Consider the following 20,062-nt stretch of genomic DNA (forward strand, 5'->3'; position numbering starts at 1 on the left):
AGATCCCCATGGTGCCAGCCTGGAAATAGCAAAGAACCAGCCCATGGTGCCTCTGGCAGCCAAAAAGGGGCATGGGGAAGTGTGCGCCCATGCTCCGTTTTTTGCCTGGATGGCCTCCTGCCACACTGCTGGCCAAAACAGGGTGCAATGGGGCCACATAAGGCCCCTGCACCCCATTATTGGCCTGGATGGCTTCCTGCAGCACCAAAATGGGCCAGTAGCGTGCTGCAGGAGGTGTCCATCCCATCTCACACCAGCCCGCGGAGAACTACAATGCTGATCCTCAAAGAACTCCAGTTTGACACCCCTTTTCATCCCTTATCATCTTTGTCGCTCTTCTCTACACCCTTTCTAGGATCTCTAGGATCTATTTTTGATGCTATTGATGCAGTCTAGGATTCCAATAGCTTTTTTGGGCAGCGGCAGTACACTATTGGCTCATATTTAAGTAATGGTCCACTAGGATACCTAGATCCCTCTCACAGTTACTACTATCAACTCAGCTGCCACCTATTTTGTATCTGTACATTTGGGGGTTTTTTCCTGCCTAAGTTCAGGACCTTACTTTTCTCCCTACTGAACTGCATCTTGTTGGATAGGGCCCAATGCTGAAGTCTTTCAAGATCCTTCTGAGTCTTGTGTCTATTTCTCAAAGTGTTGGCAATTCTCCCCAGTTTGGTGTCTGCAAAATTGATGAGTGTCCCTTCTATCCCCTCATGTAGATCATTTATCAAAATGTTGAAGAGCACTTGGCTCAAGACAAAACCTTGAGATACGCTGTGCCATGCTTCCTTCTATGTAGATATAGTTCCATTAAGACTATATGCTAAGTATGGTTGATCAATCAACTGTGAATCCATCTGGTGATGCTCCTGTCTATCCCACATTGTTCTAGCTTACCAAAAATAGCCTGTGGTTTACTTTGTCAAATGTCTTACTGAAGTCCAAGTAAAGTATATCCACAGCCTTTTTCTGATCCACTAATTTAGTCATTTTATCAAAGAAGGCAGAAAAGTTTGCCTGACATGTTTTGTTTTTAACAAACCCATGGTGGCTTCTAGCGGTTGCTGTGTTCATTTCTAAGTGCTCACAAATCTCTTGCTTGATTATTTTTTCCAGAATTTTCCCAAGTAATGATGTCAGGCTGATTAATCCCTAGTTTCCTGGATTCACTTTTCCCCTTCCTGAATATTGGAATAACATCAGTTCTTTTCTAATTCTTGGCAGTTCCCCCCTTCTCCAGGAACTCTGAAAGATTTTGTTCAGTGGTTCTGAGATCACATCAGCCAGCATTTCAATATTCTAGGATGTAAATCATCTGGTCTGGCAGTTTGAACTTGTCTAAAAGGACACAATGATAGAATACATTATATAGAAAATTGCAAGAAACATTAAATGCAATACTAGGAATGGTATAGAATTGTTCTTGGATTATCTTAATTGCAAAATGGCAAAATTCTGGAGGAACCTCTGTTTACAAGATGATTTGATTATGTCATGTTACTGCCCACATAACTCAAGCACATATTTTTCTAGGATTGTGCATCTTCTGTAAGGTTCTGCCAACAGAATACTACAACAAGCACATACTTTAGATAGGAAGCATCTTTCCCACTTCAGATACTAATACTGCACACTTCTAACAAAGAATAGTTCAAAGCAATGGCTTTTTGTGATAAAAGAGACTGCAGAGACTGGCAATGACAAAGCATGAGCACGCAGTCTTTCAATTGTGGTTATGGAGACAGTATGAACACCTTGGACTATATATATGAATGCAAGCAGATGGTGGAAAGTGTTTGGTAAGGTTTAGAGAAGTAAAAAAAAGAGAAGATAATGGATCAGGTAGATTGCTGACATCAAAGATATTATTGGTATGTCTTTGGAAGAGTTACAAGTTACAAGTAAAAATAATTCAGAATGGAAAAATATTTCTTCATATAATTGGCAGGAACTGAATCCAACTTGATAACAATTAACTAAATTTCAGTAATTACTGTATAAATCTGATAGCATATTTTTACCAACAACAGAACAAATGATTGACGATACCAGAAGGTCTATTATTGTAATCATAAGAAATGTTATAAGCTATTGCAAAGCGTAGAGCATGGCATAGTTTAAAATTAATCAGTAACTTCTTACCGAAATGATCACATTGTTAATTTGGTGAGCTACCTGTTCTGACCCCCCTCGTCCCACACCAACACACACTCCGAGCCAAAGATAAGTTACGGCATTTAATTAACAGACAGACAGGTCCTTGGCAGCAAACCGGCACAGGCAAGCTTGGGCAGCAACCTAGCACAGATAAGGCTTGGCAGCAATCCAGCCTTCCAAGCTCACCATAATGTTCTCCAACATTAGTTCCTGCGTTGACTTCTGCAAGAGGGACGTGTGCACAAGCAGTCTTTTTATAGTCTGGAGAGGAGCCTAATGACCACCAGCGGAGTGCAATTACCTCCTGTACTTGCGCAACTGTTCCTAATGCCTATTAGCTCTTCGATGCCAGGCATCTAGGAACAACTCACTACTGGCGTCCGGATCATTCTCCCTTGTCTCCTCCCCACTGGTCCAAGGCTCAGGCGCCTCCTGGTGGCCAACCAGCCTCTCTACGCCCTGCTCGGAGTCGGAACCCTGTCCAGGGTCCTCCACATTCTCCAGAGCTGACTCATAGGGTCCCTCGCTGTCAGAGTCTGGTGGCAGCTCCAACGGCTCCTGCTGGGCCACAACATCTATCTATAAAGCAAATAAATCAATCTGAAAAGTTACACTGATAACTGAATAAACATTTAGACTTTTTTTCTTATCTCCAGAATTGAGCAAAACTTCTGAATAAGATCTATTACTCAATGAACATATTGCATGCTGCATTATTCTTTGCTAAGCAAGGAATCATTGAGCCAGCAGACAAAGGCAGATGCAAATACTCTTCCTCATCCTCCTCATCATTTTTGCTTCCTTACTAATTGGACATTTTTCCTGGGTCAGAATAAGAGCTACTGATAGTAAAAATAAAGCAAGTAGAATTTGGAATGGATGTGTGATAAAATGTGTTATTATTGCGGAAGCCTTCTATGTGTATCAACTTCCACAATTAAATTATGCTGATTTTTGTCATTGTTGCTACATATATATGTATGTTTTAGTACATTTTAGAGCTTTTAAAATCTTTCTTTCTTTCAGTGGAAAAAAGAAATTTCATCAACAGTTATTGGGAAAGTAATGATTCAACCAGACTCAAATTTCACAGGACTCATTGCAGGCATTGTTGCAACAACATTTTTTCTCTTGCTGCTAGCGTTTGGATTTCTCTTTTGGAGAAAAAAGAGAAAGCAAATCAAAGGTGATGATCATTAATACTTTTTACTGTATTTCAATAAAATCTCTTTTTAGTTCCTGGAGTTTATTTAAAACTTTGCAGTAATTCTTGCTCAGCTAAAATATATTCCATGATGTAAGAGGGTTAACCAAATCCTCGCTTTTTAAGAGTGTTGAAGAAGTATAAATGATAAGGCTCTCTTTAGCAAATGAAAATGCTTTCCTAACAGAAAGATTTGCAGAAAAAATGTGCTCCATACTACTTTGTATCTGTCTCCCCTACAAAAGATACAGGACAGATTACCTGAGCCTTATACTGAGTTTCTCAGGGAAGGAATTGGAACAGGTAATACAGATAGGCATGTGGATGTTGGTGTCAGTGCTGTTTTCTTGAATTAATAAAAGCCTTTAACAAAATTCTTCATCAAAAGTTCTTTAATAAACTTAGTGACCTTTGGATAAATTGACTCATGCTTTTATAGATTATTAATTGGTTAAAAAAACCAAAAAATAAAAAGTAGGAATAAGAAAGCATTATTCAGAATGGAGGATAGAAAGAAGTACAGTTGCTGAAGTATTTGTGTTCAGACCGTTTAACTTGTAACTTTAACATGACCTTAACTTGGGCGTAAACAGTTTCTTGGCCATGTTTGCAGATAATAAAAAAAGGAAATAGTAAAAACCAAAAGTAGCTGATCCAGTAGGAATTCTTCAAACTAGCTTAATAGTCAAATAAATAGTAGAAGCAATTCTATTTTAGTACAATCAGTGTAGGATGAAGGAAAAGGATAGAAAAGGGCAATCCAAGTACTAGAGAGATCAAATCCCTAACCCTTTAGGAACTTTTTATCTTAGGAAAAAAGGTTGCAGAGGGAAAACAGGGTTGGTCCATACAATTATAAATGACATGGCAAGTCATGTGCAGTACTAGAGATGGTTCCATGCCCCCCCCACCCCAAAAAAACCACTACAAAAAGGAAGCATCCAATAAAGCTGATTGGAAGGCAATTTAAAAGAAGAGGAAGCATTTGTTCATATAATCATAATGTATGAGTAATACAAGTATACGTCAGTCTGTGTAAATAATCCATCTGTTGCAACATAATATGATTCTCATTAACCTAAATAACTATAAATTCATGGAGGACAGGTCTATTAAAGACTCTAGGTCTTGTAAACTCCCTAGACTGCAAGCAACCCAGAAGCATCTACTTGACCATTGTTACAAACAAAATAACTGGATTAAGATAAACCTTGCCCTAATCCAACATATTTTTTGATTAAAAATATTTTAACAACAAGAACAGCAACAACAACAATGACAACAACAACAACAACAAATTTGCCACCAGTCAATTGCAGAAGGCGCCTTTACTTGGAACAGCTTTTATCCTGCAACAATATCTGTAATACTGTCAAACATCCAGATTTGCCTATCCCAGGACTGGATAGGTAGACAAAAATGCTGAACTCACTCTGAATAACTAGCTGACTGTGCGTATGACAACAACAAGAGCAAGAACAATAATAAAGAAATTGCAGCTTCCTGCAATAACATCAACAGAAAAACTTTGCTAGTCGAAACATCATACATTTTAAGAAGATATTTGGTTGATACTTAGAATGCTGGCAGCAACCCCTATCAACCATCAGCGCCAGTCAATAATATTTGTGATACATTTTAAAATGTTCAGTCGACTGAGTTTCATGTTTAGTGAATAAAAGATAATAATGATAATTGTTAAAGTGATACCCATTGTCATTGGGGCACTTGGTACCATGTCCAAGAATTTTATAAGATACATAATTGCAGCTTCCTGCAATAACACCAGTGGAACTGCAAAAAACTGAGCTACTCGGAATATCGTATATTTTAAGAAGGTACTTGGTTGATACCTAGGATGCTGGCAACAACCCGTATCAACCATTAGCACCAGTCAATGGTATTTGTGATACATTTTTGAATGTTCAGTTGGCTGAGTTTCATATTTAATGAATAAAGTAAATAACAACAACAACAACAACATTCCATTAGTTCTATTAAGAATGATAATAATGGAAATATCATCTTTTTTATAATGACATTCTTTCTTCTATGATAAGATTTAGGTGGAGAGATTGTTCGCTATGATGGAAGAGTACACACTCCTCATTTGGACAGGCTTGTGAGTGCAAGGAGTGTAAGCCCTACGACTGAATTAGTGTCAAGTGAATCTGTAGACTATAGATCAACTTTTTTGGAAGGTACAATAATTACCATTTTTCTCATTGATAAATACAAAAGGATTGCCAAATGCTAAGCTACTATGTGGTTTCTATAATGAAATATATATTTGTACCTTTTGATTTGTCTTAGAAAGGTTTGTTGTATTAGGTATTTTTGTTACATAACACTGATAGTGATAAAAGGTCTATAAGAAAACAATCGAACTCAAAGAGCACTAAGGACCCCACTCTTGCATATTTCCAAAAGTCAGTAACATGCTAAATCTGTTATAAAACCAAATATCCTCTTGTTTGTCTTCATCAATATTATGATTTTCTCCTTTTAATGATGTAATATGCCACAATTTCAAGATGCTGATGACAAGAATAGTGAACCAATACTTGCTGTAATTTCTATGGGAAAGCTACCTTAAACAACATTCTTCTGCAGGTTTTATGTAATTCAGATGTAATGTTTACAACTAGTTACTTAGCAGATTTCCATCATCATACAGCCTGAATCTGTGGCCCTCTCCTTGTTTCATTTGTCTTTTGCTTGCTAGTATATTGCTAGTATACTGATGCTACCACAGGTGAAATTTTAATTCGGGCAATAGGCCCTCACCAAATTCACCAAAACGTTCCCTCTTTTTATATTCATTATCTGTGATGATTTCAAATAATATATCTTCATAACCTAGTAAGAAGTTTATGCAAAGAGTATTATAACTTACTCATGTTGCCTTTCACAAGTCACAAGTCAATGGTGAACTTGTGACCTTCCACTCTACTTGTAGTTAAGAGATTTTTGCAATTTGTGAAATTTTGGATTCCTCTTTTATGCTGTCATGATCATATAAATCTCAATATCAGCATCCTAATTTGTAGAGTGGAAATAATGTGAACTGTCCGGGTACCTGCAGGATATTTTTAAAAATTCCAAGTAATTCTAGGACATTATCCATCTTAAGGCTTCTTCACAACACCATTTTACTTTCATGTATGGAAAAAGAATAACACTTAAACTAGTGCTGCTGAATACATGAAAAAACATGTCAAGTTGTATCAAAGTTCAATAAAGCAACAACCAGTCAAAGAAAATATCTGTTGTAAATTGAGATACCCAACTTAAGATCATAAGCATATGTGCAAAACCTGAGAATGCTTAGTTCAGGATGTAAAGCATTCAAAACATTAAGGCTGCAACTTCTTCCAGAGTCTTGGCAGGGCTGATGCATGGATTTTTCCAAATGTTCTACTTGCCAGATAAAGTGGCTATGAATTCACACACATGCAGTGACAAAGTATAAAAATCATTGAGGTACTTGGGCTGAGCACTGTGTAGGAAGCAGTTGACTCAATGCTTCAAGAAGGTGCTTCACAAGTGAATTTGATAAAGTGCCTTTTCACATGCTTTGCACAATGCTATTTATGCATCAGATCAGTCATTTGCAATCACTTAGGCATAGTATAAACAGTTCAGTATAAGTATAAAATTGGCCTTTCTCTCAACTCTGGAATTGCTAGTCTACACCCTGTTTAAGTAAGAATAAAATTTATGTATGAGTTGTACATCCTGGTCTTATTTGAGCACAGATGGCTAAGAAAAGAGTACTTCTGTTTACAAGTATAAAGAAAATCTCAACATAGGTAAGAACGCTTTTAGGGCCTTGTAAGAAATGTTCACATTGTTTGGTGAACTATACTTCATACAAACTAAACATTTCCTGACAGCATTATAATAGACCAACTATTTGGACTACAATTATGTTTCTGTACACACACACACACACACACACACACACACACACACACACACACACACATCTCAGGTACTTGCCACAAAATAAGCATAAATAGAATTTGGTCAATAACACTGAGAACGTCATCTCAGATGCAGGTACGTTCCAGATGTGTTAATTGAAACTCCCATAACTCTTAGAAATTGAAGAACCACATACTGTGAGCTTAAAGAGTTGAGAGTTGAGGGACCTAGTTGGGAGAATTCTAATCTAGACAATGAAGCAGTAATGATTTATGTTTTGGATATCAACAGTTATTACCTTCAAATTGTACAAAGTGGCATACCAATGTTAGTTAAATTAAATAAACAAACAATGCAATAAGTTAAATAAATATAAATACAACAATCAGCATACTATTATGCTAGAGCACTTCCTGGTGCATTGTGTCCGCAGTAATAAAATATCCACATCAGCTCTGGCAGGACGAGGTCTCACTTAAAGATTCTCCATTGTTTGCTGAGAACGGGAAAGAGCCCACACATTTCCTAGGCTTTGTCATCATTCATTTCCTTGGATTCAAAGTAATGAGAATGGTAGTTTTGTTTAGACACATTTTTATTCTGCTAGCTTGTCTATGCAAATTCATAAAGACTGATGTCTGATCACCCCTACACATTATGGTTCTTAAACAAAAATAGTAAATTCATTTATTGTACTTAAAAATGTTACATAGTGAAAATTAAAAAAATGAATAATAAAAGATAATTTTCTATTTGAATATTTGCCTCTACATGGTTAAAGTAATTTAAGCAGATTTTAAACTGTTCATTAAATAATAATGTGAAACTAACCAATCTCTTTTCTTATTTTTGTCTTCTCTTCCCTAATGTGTAATGTCTGTTCCCCTAAGATTACTATAAATTCAGATGATTTTGTTACAATTTTGAGCTTGGTTCAAAATATATAATTGTTGGGAAATTGTACAAAAGAAAATGTGGTTTGCACCATGGCAATTCCAATTAAGGTTTGCAGTAGAACAGTATATTTATGAAAGATGAATGTCAATTAGCGTTTGAAACTAGTTTTATAAAAATGGCGTGAAGAAGATATTACCCCAACAAATGAAAGACAAATTATAGTATATAACAGTTTGCTTTCGCAAGCCATATTCTCTTGATCTATAAGAGCTTCTGATTCTGTTTCCAGGCTAAGCTCCACCATTTTAAAAGAATCCTGTTAGTCAAATTTTCCTGTAGCATCATTATGAAAAGTTCTCTTTCAAGGGTATAGCTGCTGTCTCTCTCAAGTTGCAGATAAGATGGTTCCTGTTAGGATTACTGCTATTGTTTTAGCAATTGTGTGTTACATTATGTAATATGGTGAAAAATAAATTTTAAAATGAAAACTAAACAGATAAAATCGGGTCTTTCTGTGGCAGAATTTGCTATTGACAATGATGTTCACATTTTTTTACAGACCAGTTTCCAACTTTATCTCATAATGGATCTTGCAGGCCAAACCAATATCCTCACATGGACCTATCTCCCATTCTGTCTACTGGAGACTCCGATTTAGCTAGTCCATTGTTACAGACTAATGTTCACATTGATATCAATGCCTTAAATCCAGATCTGGTCAAAGAAGTTGAGCATGTTGTTATTGGTGCTGATAATATGATTGTTCACTTCAGTGAAGTAATAGGAAGAGGTAGGTGTCTCAACTGTATTTTATATTTACACATTCAAAATTTACCCAGTTCAAAAATTTGCTTTATCCCTGCTTATGTTGGAATGCTGAATCATTCAAAATTATTTATTTTTATCTGAAAATAAATTCCATTGGGGACTTCCCAAAAAATCATTCAATGCATCAGAGAATATATCCAGCATCAGAAACTGCTTATTTGTACACAGAAAAACTTCAAGAATTGTATTTCTAAAGTTAGGAGAGTCTGATATTGTAAACGTTCAAAGGGAGATGTGCCAAGGGCAGGGTAATGGGTCTAGTAGATTTAGATTTAGTATGTTTCTGTCTCCAGCAGAACTTTTGAAATATCAGAGCTATCAGTTGGTAAAATGATTGTTTTATCATTGTTCTATCATTTTTGGCACTGTCACTGCATTGTTCTAAGCAGCTCAGAATGATTTCTGAAAGAATCCAGGACAAGCTTCTTTCCCTCAGCAATTAATCATCCTCAAAATATAAAGACAGCTCCAGAGAAACTAGTAGAAATTTGACTTATGATGATATTCTCTCTCTGTAGGGCATTTTGGATGTGTTTATCATGGAACTTTATTGGATACCGATGGCAAGAAAATTCATTGTGCTGTGAAATCCTTGAACAGTGAGTCTTACAATATTTTATTCTGAGTCATTGTATTTTCACTGACTAAACTATATTAGTTGAGCCATGATTATTTTTATCAAGTTAAGTGTCTTTGTGTAGCTTGCAGAAATTTTATTTTGCAATGTCCATATGGAAGAATGCTCATATTTTCTGTCCACATAATAAATAAAAGATTAAAGGAAATAGAAAAAAATGTGGTATCATTTTACCATTGGACTATCTTATGTTCAGTTTTTATGAGTGAGACAGTTGGAAAACAGCAGGACTTAATTGGCACAACTATTAATAACATTCTTCTAGTTTGACAGATGGAGCATTTCTATATATTGTTACTAATATGTGAAAAAGGAAGAGAAAGGAGTTCTGGAATTATGTGTGGTAAAATTTGTTAAATAAATTCCAGATAACACTCTTCCAGCTCATTTGCTTATAGATAGGCAGCATCTAGCCCTACAAATACCTGGATATAATTTTGAGAATATTTATTAAAATTTCAATGTGTTTTATTACTTTATTGGGATTGTAAAGGAGTAATACTAAGGAGGTATATTCTCTCCTTTCATTAAAAATGTCTTTAAAGTATCTTAGAAATGATATGTATATTTATTAAAATATTGTTGCTACATTTTTCAGGAATTACAGATTTGGATGAAGTAGCTCAATTCTTAAAAGAAGGAATTATAATGAAGGATTTCACTCATCCCAATGTCCTGTCACTACTTGGAATTTGCTTGCCTAACGAAGGTTCTCCTTTGGTGGTGCTTCCCTATATGAAACATGGAGATCTTCGGAACTTCATTAGAAATGAATCTCATGTATGTGTATTATGAGGTGTTCAGTAGTGATCCAATTAAGCAATTGTGTATGCTGTCTGAAAGTATAAATTGATGGATCAATTTTACTTTGAAATATGGTACTTTAATGAAAGTTGCATTACTTTAATGGTACTTTAATGAAGTTGCATTACACATTTTAAGTAAAATTGATTGTTGAAAAGTACAGAAACATTATTGGAATTAAAGGATTTATGTGTAGGGTTTACTTTGCTTTATTTTTTTATTTATTAAAATTTTATACCACCCATCTTGCCTATAAAGTGTTTGGACCTGAATGATCAGAGTTCTTGTCTGAAGGAGTGCAAGGAATCTGAATCTTGTTCTTCAGTTTCTTGTACATTGCCTATAGATTACTGTTGAACTTGAAGGGAGATGGACTTATAAACATACATTTTCAAAAATGTAGAAAAAAAATTAAAGCAATATGCCATGCTCAGCCCTTAATATCTCCTGGTAAACTTGGGAAAACTCTGTAATCATTGAGAGCTGCTGTAGTTGCTGTCTGGTAGTTTCCCATTTATCTTTGCCATAGGCAATTCTTTACAATTAAAATAAATAAATTACAAAAATTACAGTACAAACATTTTGTTGTTTAAGTAAACTAGTTCTAGTGATAAATTAATTTCATCTAGATTTAGATATATACATGCTATATAATCAAATAAATACTTTAATTTATTCCATATTTTGTTACCTTGGTTACTAATAGCAACTTTAGGGTCAGGAAAACAATGTTTAAATGTACAGCCTTTCAATATTAAAATGAAGACTAAGATTGATTTCATGAATTACAGTACAAATTTATAACTGAAAGTCATTCTGCACAGCATTGTTTTAACTACTAATATGTCCACAATTTTCAGAATCCAACAGTGAAGGATCTGATTGGATTTGGTCTGCAAGTAGCAAAAGGGATGAAATACCTTGCAAGCAAAAAGTTTGTCCATAGAGATTTAGCAGCAAGAAATTGTATGTAAGTGTGGATTAACTTTTTTCTTATATTATTTTATAGCCAGTTTGGAATAGTGATTAAGGCACCAGGATAGGAGCCAGATGATTGTTTATTTTAGTCTCACCTTAGTGATGTAATCTAGCTGAGTGATTTTGATCCAGTCACAGTCTCACAGCTCACCTCACCTAGTGGGGCAGTTTGAAAATAGGAGTACAAAGAAGATTACATTTGTTCACTGCCTTGACTTATTTATTTTTTAAAAAATGAAGGTGGGATAAAAATGAATAGTGGCATTGGGGGGATCATTCCATTTATACTATTTTATTTCTTATTTCGGTCATCTATCTTTTTAAAACAGTGTTTGCCCGAATATGAGACAGGGTCTTATTTTCTTTTGATCCTCAAAATAAGCACTTGGCCTTATTTTCAGGGAGGTCTTATTATTTTTGAGGTGCAGGAAACGGCAAGCATGGTCACCTCATGGCTGCTGCTGGGTGGCAATATTTTTTGAGGAGGACTTATTTTCAGAGGAGGGCTTATTTTAGCACATGCGCTCAAAAGCCCAATTGGGCTTATTATCCAGGGAGGTCTTATTTTGGGGAAATTGGGGTATAAAACTTAGAACTTTATCTAGAATGTTCCTATAGAGAAGTGTTTCTCAGTTTTTGCAAGGTTTAAGATGTATGGACTTCAGCTCCCAGAATTCTCCAGTGAACACGTTTTAAAGATTTTTTTATTTTAAAAGTTACCAAAGAGAGAAACATTGCTACAGATGTTTACAACTGCTGAATATTGCTCAGAGAGTTGCATCACTTAAGTGGTATAGCAAACACCATTACATTCAATTTTGCTTACTCTTTAGAATATAGATAATTATTTCATTTTTTTTAACTCTAAAGAAAGAAAAGACTTTTTTATGGTTCTGATATTTTACTAAGTATTATATATAAAGCAGAAAAAAGAAAACCCAATTAGCTCATTGAATTTGAATCTCTCCCTCAAGTTTATCCTAATGGAATGGATCTTTTTCTTCCCTTATTTTCAAATTTAGTCAATAGCATTTTAAAAATAGCATTTCAAACTTATAGAAGACCATCCTAACTAATTAAATTATTAAATTTAAGTCATTCCCTCCAGCTCATCTTCATAGGATGTAGTCTTTTTCTTGTCAGGGGAGTCTATCAAGTCTTTTTTCTTCAAGAAGTTCTCAGCTTTATTTATATCCATGAAAAAAATGTCCCAAAGTTGTTTTGTTAGAACTTGTAAATTAACCTAGAAATAGGTATTTCTAGAAGAGTTACTTTATTATGGCAGGGGTCAAATCTAGTTATTTGCTGGCAATCCTTGTAGATTAAAGTTCCCTTCTCTAAGAATCTGTTTTTCTAAAAGAATTCTCAACCTTGTTAGTATCCATGAGGAAAAACTCAAAAACTTCACCTCTGGAGAGTTGTGAATTTACTTGGCACTCACTCTTGTTTCAGTTGCACTGGGAGGGTTGTATTCAAACCATCATCATAACAGAAAGCTGATATCAGATTTATATTCCAAAGGCACAATTAGGTTATTTGTGCTATCCAGCTTTTATAGAGTTGACACAGTGGGTTGATAAGTTTCTACATCTAATTGTGTCTTTTGTTCTTTTTTAATATCCTCTGTATAATTAATATCTTTTAACTGTTTTATGAAAAGAACAATTTTCTGTATGGACTTTTCAAATATTTCCTTGATGACAGAGTCCAGTTCAGAGTTAAATATCTCTTAGCTCCCTCTGATGGTCAAAAATTTTATTTATTTATTTATTTATTTATTTATTTATTTATTTATCCCTTTTTCTAGCCAATCAGAGTTTATGAAAAGCAGCAAATTTCAACCACCCATAACAAAACAATATAAGGCTACAGATTATTTTAAAAGTAGTAAATTAAAACCACAATTTTTATCCTTATATTTCAAGAGAAAAAATACTCCACACTTCCTTATTCTGGCTGCCTCTAGCCTGGGTTGCAAAACCAGCAGCAGCCCAGGCTGGCCACAAGAGATGGGTGGCTCCCGGTTCAGCTGAACCAGTAGAGGCGGCAGCGGGAGGCTCCACCCACCCAGACCCTTCTGCGCATGCATAGAAGTGTTGCGCACATGCGCAAGCGAACCAGTAGTAAACCAGCTAGCAACCCACCACTGCTAGCCATACCCCAAACCAGTTCCCTGGTCTCTGTTGCCATTGCTGGAATCTTTTTTATTAACTTTTAATGGTCTTTGTGCATGCACAGAACCATTTACAGCAAACTGTGCATGCACAACCAACGTGTGCGCAAAGCGAACCAGTACTGGTTCGTGTAGGAACCCACTCCTGTCAACAACAATGTGATTTCAACCCCACCCCCCCTTCAGTTCACCAACTATTCTGAAGCACAACTCGAAGATTGCAATTTTAGAACAAGTTACTTGTTCCTCACATTTTCTGACATTTGCTGTCAGAATAAGAATTTTTAGTCCAAGCAAAAGTTATGGGGAAAAAATATTGTTGATAGGATAACCAGACAGATTACTTTGCATAATTATTCAGTAATCCAAGAATTCATCATTTGAATAATGAATTAATGAGCTTAGCATCAACTGGTTATGATTATCCACAATTAAAATTTAATTTTATTATACTAATTATCAATTATTATCTCATCATGTCAAATTTAAGTTGTATTGCTATAAAGTTATGGCTACCCAAGAATTGTGTAGCTGATTAATAATGTCAACTATTAAATAAGTCAGCAAAGTTGCTATCAACTATCTACTGGTACATTACAAACAAAAACAGTAATGAACATGAATAATTTAATATTTTGATTATTTTTGAAAGTGGTTTATTAAAATTATAAATTCTGTCTTCTTAGCTCCAAATAATATTTTATGTTTGTGTGTGTATGTTGTTTTTGTAGGCTGGATGAAAATTTCATAGTCAAGGTTGCTGATTTTGGACTTGCGAGAGATGTATATGATAAGGAGTACTACAGTGTACATAATAAAACAGGAGCAAAATTGCCAGTAAAATGGATGGCTTTAGAAAGTTTGCAAACCCAGAAATTCACTACAAAGTCAGATGTGGTAATATATTTATCATTATATGGGACTTGCTTATTATATTTCAACAGATTATTGGAAATATCAAAGTAAAACAATTATATAGTAGATTAATGCAAGGAAAAAAACTAGCCTGTTTCTTAATTTGCAGGTCAATGGGTATTATTATTTTTATGTCCATATTTCAGATGACCAAATCTTAAACCTACAACTAAGAAGCTTTCCAATCTTAAAATACTAAATTTGAATGATTGCTTTGAAAACCTTGATGGTACTGACCCGATTTTGAAACTGTCCCCTTAATATATGGATTTACAACTGCTCAGTTGAGAGCAATATCATACTTCCTACAAGAGATTTAGAATCAAATAACACTATGTTCTGGACCTGGGTCTGGGAATAAATAGGTGGGTCATTATCTTTCAGAGTTAAAGGATTGAAATATAAGTGTTAAGTATCTGTTGGTTATTTTGCTGTTATCCAAAGTAGCCATTTACTCTGATGATCACAAAAGAGATGGTGGGCCTTACTTTTTGCTCCCTGGTTCATTTTCATCAATTCAGTTTTTATTAAGACTAAAGACTTAAATCTGTATGTTTGATAGATAAATGCCTATGTTTGTGAATCTTACTAGTTTTTTTCTTCTTCATTAATTCCATACAACATTTTCCCAATAGGCTATGCTTTATTCTTAGAAACCCACTTTTCCCTTGAAATTTGATTTTGTTCTGGAGATTAATTTCTTTTGAGGCCTTTGTTAGCTTGAGTCCATTAATGCCAAAATTACAGAAGATTACTTCTGTTTAGCATGGAAGAAATCCCAGATTCAATTATTATTCCCCCCCCCCCCAAAAAAAAATATGTAAAGAAAATCTATCAAAATAGAGAATATTGGACTAGATGATTGGAATTTTTGTTGATTTTGTTGAATAAATTTCATTGTATTTAAGTACAATGACAATAAAGATTATACTTGAGGCAAGCCAGAAGTGTATAACTTCCATCAGCTTGAAGTATTCACCTGGTTATGCACAGCACATCAAGAATAGAACCAAGAAAAATTTGCAGAAAGCATTTTAAAGGGGTATAATGACCACCTTACAACCTCCAAGACTTAAGACTTGCCTCTTACTTCTGTTCTAATTTGCAACAACAGAACAAAAATGTTGGCCTTGTCTTCTTGATAATGTGGTATTTAGTTATAAATGCTTGTGGCTTTCTTTCACAGCCTTATGATTTGATTTTTATGTTCTTTTTGTTAGTGGTCCTTTGGTATTTTACTCTGGGAGCTGATGACAAGAGGCGCACCACCTTATCCTGATATCAACTCTTTTGATATTACCGTTTACTTACTACAAGGAAGGAGGCTCTTGCAGCCTGAATACTGTCCTGATCCACTGTAAGAAAAGTCTAAAATACCTTCTAGAAATCTTGTAAAATCATGTTGTTAAATGTAATAGATAAAAATCATTTTTCTGCTTTTTCATTGCAGATATGAAGTCATGCTCAAGTGCTGGCATCCAAAGCCTGAACTACGGCCAGCCTTTTCTGAGTTAGTTTCAGATATATCCATGATCTTCTCCACTTTTATTGGGGAACATTATGTTCATGTGAATGCCACCTACGTCAATGTGAAATGTGTCACACCATATCCGTCTCTGCTGTCATCACAAGATAATATAGATAGAAATGCAGATACATGATGAAGTTCATTAAACTCTGCTAAAGGGGACAGGGCATAAATAATGGCCAACTACTTTTTAAGTGTTTTTCTGTGTGTGAAACCACTGCATATGTGTATATGTTGTTAAAATTGCACTATTTTGAGGAGGCAACTCAAGTTGTTGAACTCTACAAGGTAAATGTATTGTTCGGATATAATTTTCATGTGAGGTGGGCAATTGCAGAAACTACACTGCAGTGGAAATTCTTCATCTACTGCCAAATATCACTCACTGTGAACAATCTCTAGCTACTGTTATACTGTTATCGACTTACAACAGTTCGCTTAGTGACTATTCAAAGTTACCACGGCACTTTAAAAAGTGACTTATGACCATTTTTCACACTTATGACTATTGCAGCATCCCCATCGTCATGGGATTTACATTCAGAAGCTTGACAACTGACTCACATTTATGACATTTGCTGTTTCCCAGAGTCATGTGATTACCTTTTGCAACATTCTGACAAGCAAAATCAGTGGGGAACCAGATTAACTTAACAATTATGTTAATAATTTAACAACTGTTGTGATTCACTTAACAACTGTGGCAAGTCATAAAATAGGAAAAAATTCACTTAACAAAGTTCTCACTTAGCAACATAAATTTTGGGCTCAATTGTGCTCGTAAGTTGAGGACCACCTATACTCTGCAGAACTGATGATTCAGAAATTTCTCAGTTACTCATAATACAAGATACTGAGAGTTGAGAGAGTTTTATTAGTCAAGTGCTTTTCACTCAATAAGGGCCAAACTAAATAAATATTCTAATGTTCAAAGATTGTACTTCACTATTGAAGTTTATTTGGTATAGCAGTTATAATAATATAAAAGTAACCCAGATCTAATGGACGTTAATCAGATTGTCCAGCTATCACTACACAGATTTTTTAAATAATTTGGGAATACTGATGGCAATACAACAGATTATTATGTCATACTGCAGATGCACCAGCCACAAACACAGCATAATGAATATTTAAAGAAAATGTTTCTGTACTATGATAAGAATGAAATGTTTCAGAAATTCCTTTACCCAGTAGGCTGAAGAGTATGTTAAGTATGTGGACAAAATTCCACAGGAGGATACCAAACTGTGCAGGGAAGCAGTAAAGATTTAGTAAAAGCGTCTCTGTGTGAGAAAAATACAACAGAAAAAAAGTGAAGAGCTTGAATCAGAATGTTAGCCTATTCAGTTAAAGAGAGTGCATCTTTACATTACTGCTGCTAAATTCAGATCATCACATTTAAACAGTTTTTTATTTAAAAAATGAAATGAAAATCTGCAAATACAGATCACAGCTGCTTGATGTTGTCAACTAGTTCTTAAGATTTTGACATGACGTAAGCCTTCCTGATGACCAAAATATATTTTTAAAATGTAATTTTTTTTTACAAAAAGGTTAACTTGACTGAACATCATATTGGTTTCTGTTCCTGTGGAATCTTGTGCATTCTACTGTATAGATTTGATGTAGAATCAACAGATAGGTGAGGAATGTTGCTGTGTGTGTGTGTAAACTTTCAAATCATTCTATTTTTATACTGATTTTTAATTAATTTTATAGATAGGTGTATAGATAAATTCTTGGCTAGGGTATAAAATGTTGCACTGTGAACACTTCAAAAATATTTTATCACAGCTTTTAATATTTATAAACTTGTTTAAAAACTCTAATCCTGTAAAGACTGGAAAGCCAAGAACTGTTGCAAACCACTTGTAACCCAAGTGTTTAATCTCCTTTTCTGGAATCAGACATATTTTGATATCTTTGAGGAGACAGTACTTATAAAGAAGCCAATTACAGGGGAGATTTATTGTTCCAGAGAAAGGATACCACACTAAAAGATTTATGATGAGATTGGAGTGGTAAGCAAACTACTTGCTGATAATACTGGATTATATTGAACTGCCACATCCATTTCAGGAGCAAATACTTCATGTCTGCTGAGAAAGCAATATTACCTGTAAAAGGCCTTAGCACAAAAACATAATTCTCCTTCAGGCAAAGAGAAAAAAATGCTTGAAGGTTAAGGCAAATTATTATACCATAGTTTAATGTTGATAATATAAACCTACATATACAAGGAATGCAGGGTGCAGGGATGTAATATTTATGTGATAAAATTAATGCCATGTCTGGGACCCCTGTAAATAATGTTAAATTGTTGTAGGGATTTGATGTTTTACATTCATATACTTGCCAATCGGATAAATGGTACTTGCCTTTTTAATTGTGTTACGTAATAAAAAATAAAACATTTGTATATTGGCTATTTGTGAAGTTATGTCTGTATTTATAACAGGTATGTATATGTAAATGTAGTTGATTATGTCAAGACTTGAATTTACTTGAAAAAGAAAGTATAGACAAGAGACAGTTTGCATGATTTTCACCTCTTAGCTTTTGTGTTGTGATTGAAGCAAAAAGTAGCAAAGGTGACCAGCGCTAGGACACATCCATCATGTGGCTATTGACATATTGCCTGAGTTAAGATTACAGAATTCCATGCTATGATATTAAGGTTGCAACCATATGATTGATGTGGATTATGTGCCATCAAGTCCTTGTCAATTCTTAGTGCATACATATTTTTCTTCTTGATGATCTGTCATAACCTGATGCTTCAACTCTTCTAACACTACTGTAACTTTGCTTCACCTTTCCAGCCTTATCTCGGGAATTGTTTTCCCATAAAATGTCCATATAATCCATATATATTGTAGACATAATTGTGCAATTGTAACCATAAAATAATTATGTTTTATCACACTGGATGAAATTATACAGAAATTCTAAATGCACTTTTAAAATATTTGCTTATTAGGTTATCTGCATGTAAAATTGGCTTTAGAAAGTGAAAAATGTGAAAAACATGCCTCTGTAGTTCACAGAAACCAAGTAAGCAAATGCTCTTCAAATGTGTTAGATGACAAGTCCTGTTATCCCCAATCACCAATACCAATCCCTACTATCTAGGAATAATGAAGATTGCAGGTCACCTAGAGAACATAGACTAACTTATTTGATCAAAATTACTTTGGGTTTAACTTTTTTATGCTTTAAATTAGAATTGAAGGTCAATAGTGACATAATCAGGCAATCTAGAATAAATGCACATTTTGCTATTGATAAGTTTACAAAATCCATTTTCTACACAAAATTATTTTTAGAACCTGTATATTTTTAAAAAATGTGGGAGGACTTTTTAAATCAGTGCTTCAGTGTGAATGCAAATGAAACTTCATTCCAGCTCATTGAAAACTTAACAACTTTGTCCCCGTTAAGAAACAAAACATTGCTTTGGTGATTAAAAGTTTTGGTACTGTAGAAATAATTGCAAGTAATTTCTGCATCACAGAATATAATTGTGTGAGCCACCCAGAGTCATGTATGGTTATTAGTGCTTATGTAAATTGAATGAATAGTCTTGTCTTGATTTCCTTGCAAGTAGAGGCATACACAATCAAGTGACAACTTCAGCTGATCTTGTCCTGGAACCCAAGCAAGGTCAGGAGGCCTTAGACTAGATCAGGGGTATCAAACTCATGTCGTCATGGGGTTTATCAGGACTTTTCTCCCCTTTGCTAAACCTGGCATGAGCATGGCCAGCATGTGGCACATCCGACCCATGGGCCAAGAGTTTGACAGCCCTGGACTAGATGGCAGAAAAGATCTCAAAATATGGCAAGATATGAGTCCTATTCTTCAATATTGCAGTGCTACTGAAGTCTTCAAGAACTGAGTTATTGACTCAAGACTTTTATAGATAGATGGATGGATAAGAAGAAAGTAAAGAAAACCTAAGGGGCAAAGGGACTGAAACATTCCAGAACAAAGAAAACATTCAAATGA

General features: G+C 34.8%; 1 protein-coding gene across 3 annotated transcripts in view; it reads left to right on the plus strand.

Moving 5' to 3' along the window:
• MET (MET proto-oncogene, receptor tyrosine kinase) overlaps positions 1-18,473 on the plus strand; it is a 114,326-nt gene extending 95,853 nt beyond the window's left edge. For all 3 annotated transcript variants that reach the window (XM_014076682.2, XM_014076678.2, XM_014076679.2), the window contains 9 exons: positions 3,187-3,346; positions 5,425-5,565; positions 8,748-8,978; positions 9,535-9,615; positions 10,252-10,433; positions 11,318-11,427; positions 14,340-14,505; positions 15,744-15,880; positions 15,974-18,473. In XM_014076682.2, coding sequence (XP_013932157.2) covers positions 3,187-3,346; positions 5,425-5,565; positions 8,748-8,978; positions 9,535-9,615; positions 10,252-10,433; positions 11,318-11,427; positions 14,340-14,505; positions 15,744-15,880; positions 15,974-16,184 — 1,419 coding nt within the window. In that variant the 3' untranslated portion in view covers positions 16,185-18,473. The remainder of the gene's footprint in view (positions 1-3,186; positions 3,347-5,424; positions 5,566-8,747; positions 8,979-9,534; positions 9,616-10,251; positions 10,434-11,317; positions 11,428-14,339; positions 14,506-15,743; positions 15,881-15,973) is intronic.
• The last annotated feature ends 1,589 nt before the right edge of the window (positions 18,474-20,062 follow it).

This window comes from Thamnophis sirtalis, unplaced genomic scaffold (genome assembly GCF_051295495.1).
Source record: "Thamnophis sirtalis isolate CommonGarterSnake01/CBP01778 unplaced genomic scaffold, rThaSir2_p1.2 scaffold_9, whole genome shotgun sequence".
NCBI lineage: Eukaryota > Metazoa > Chordata > Lepidosauria > Squamata > Natricidae > Thamnophis > Thamnophis sirtalis.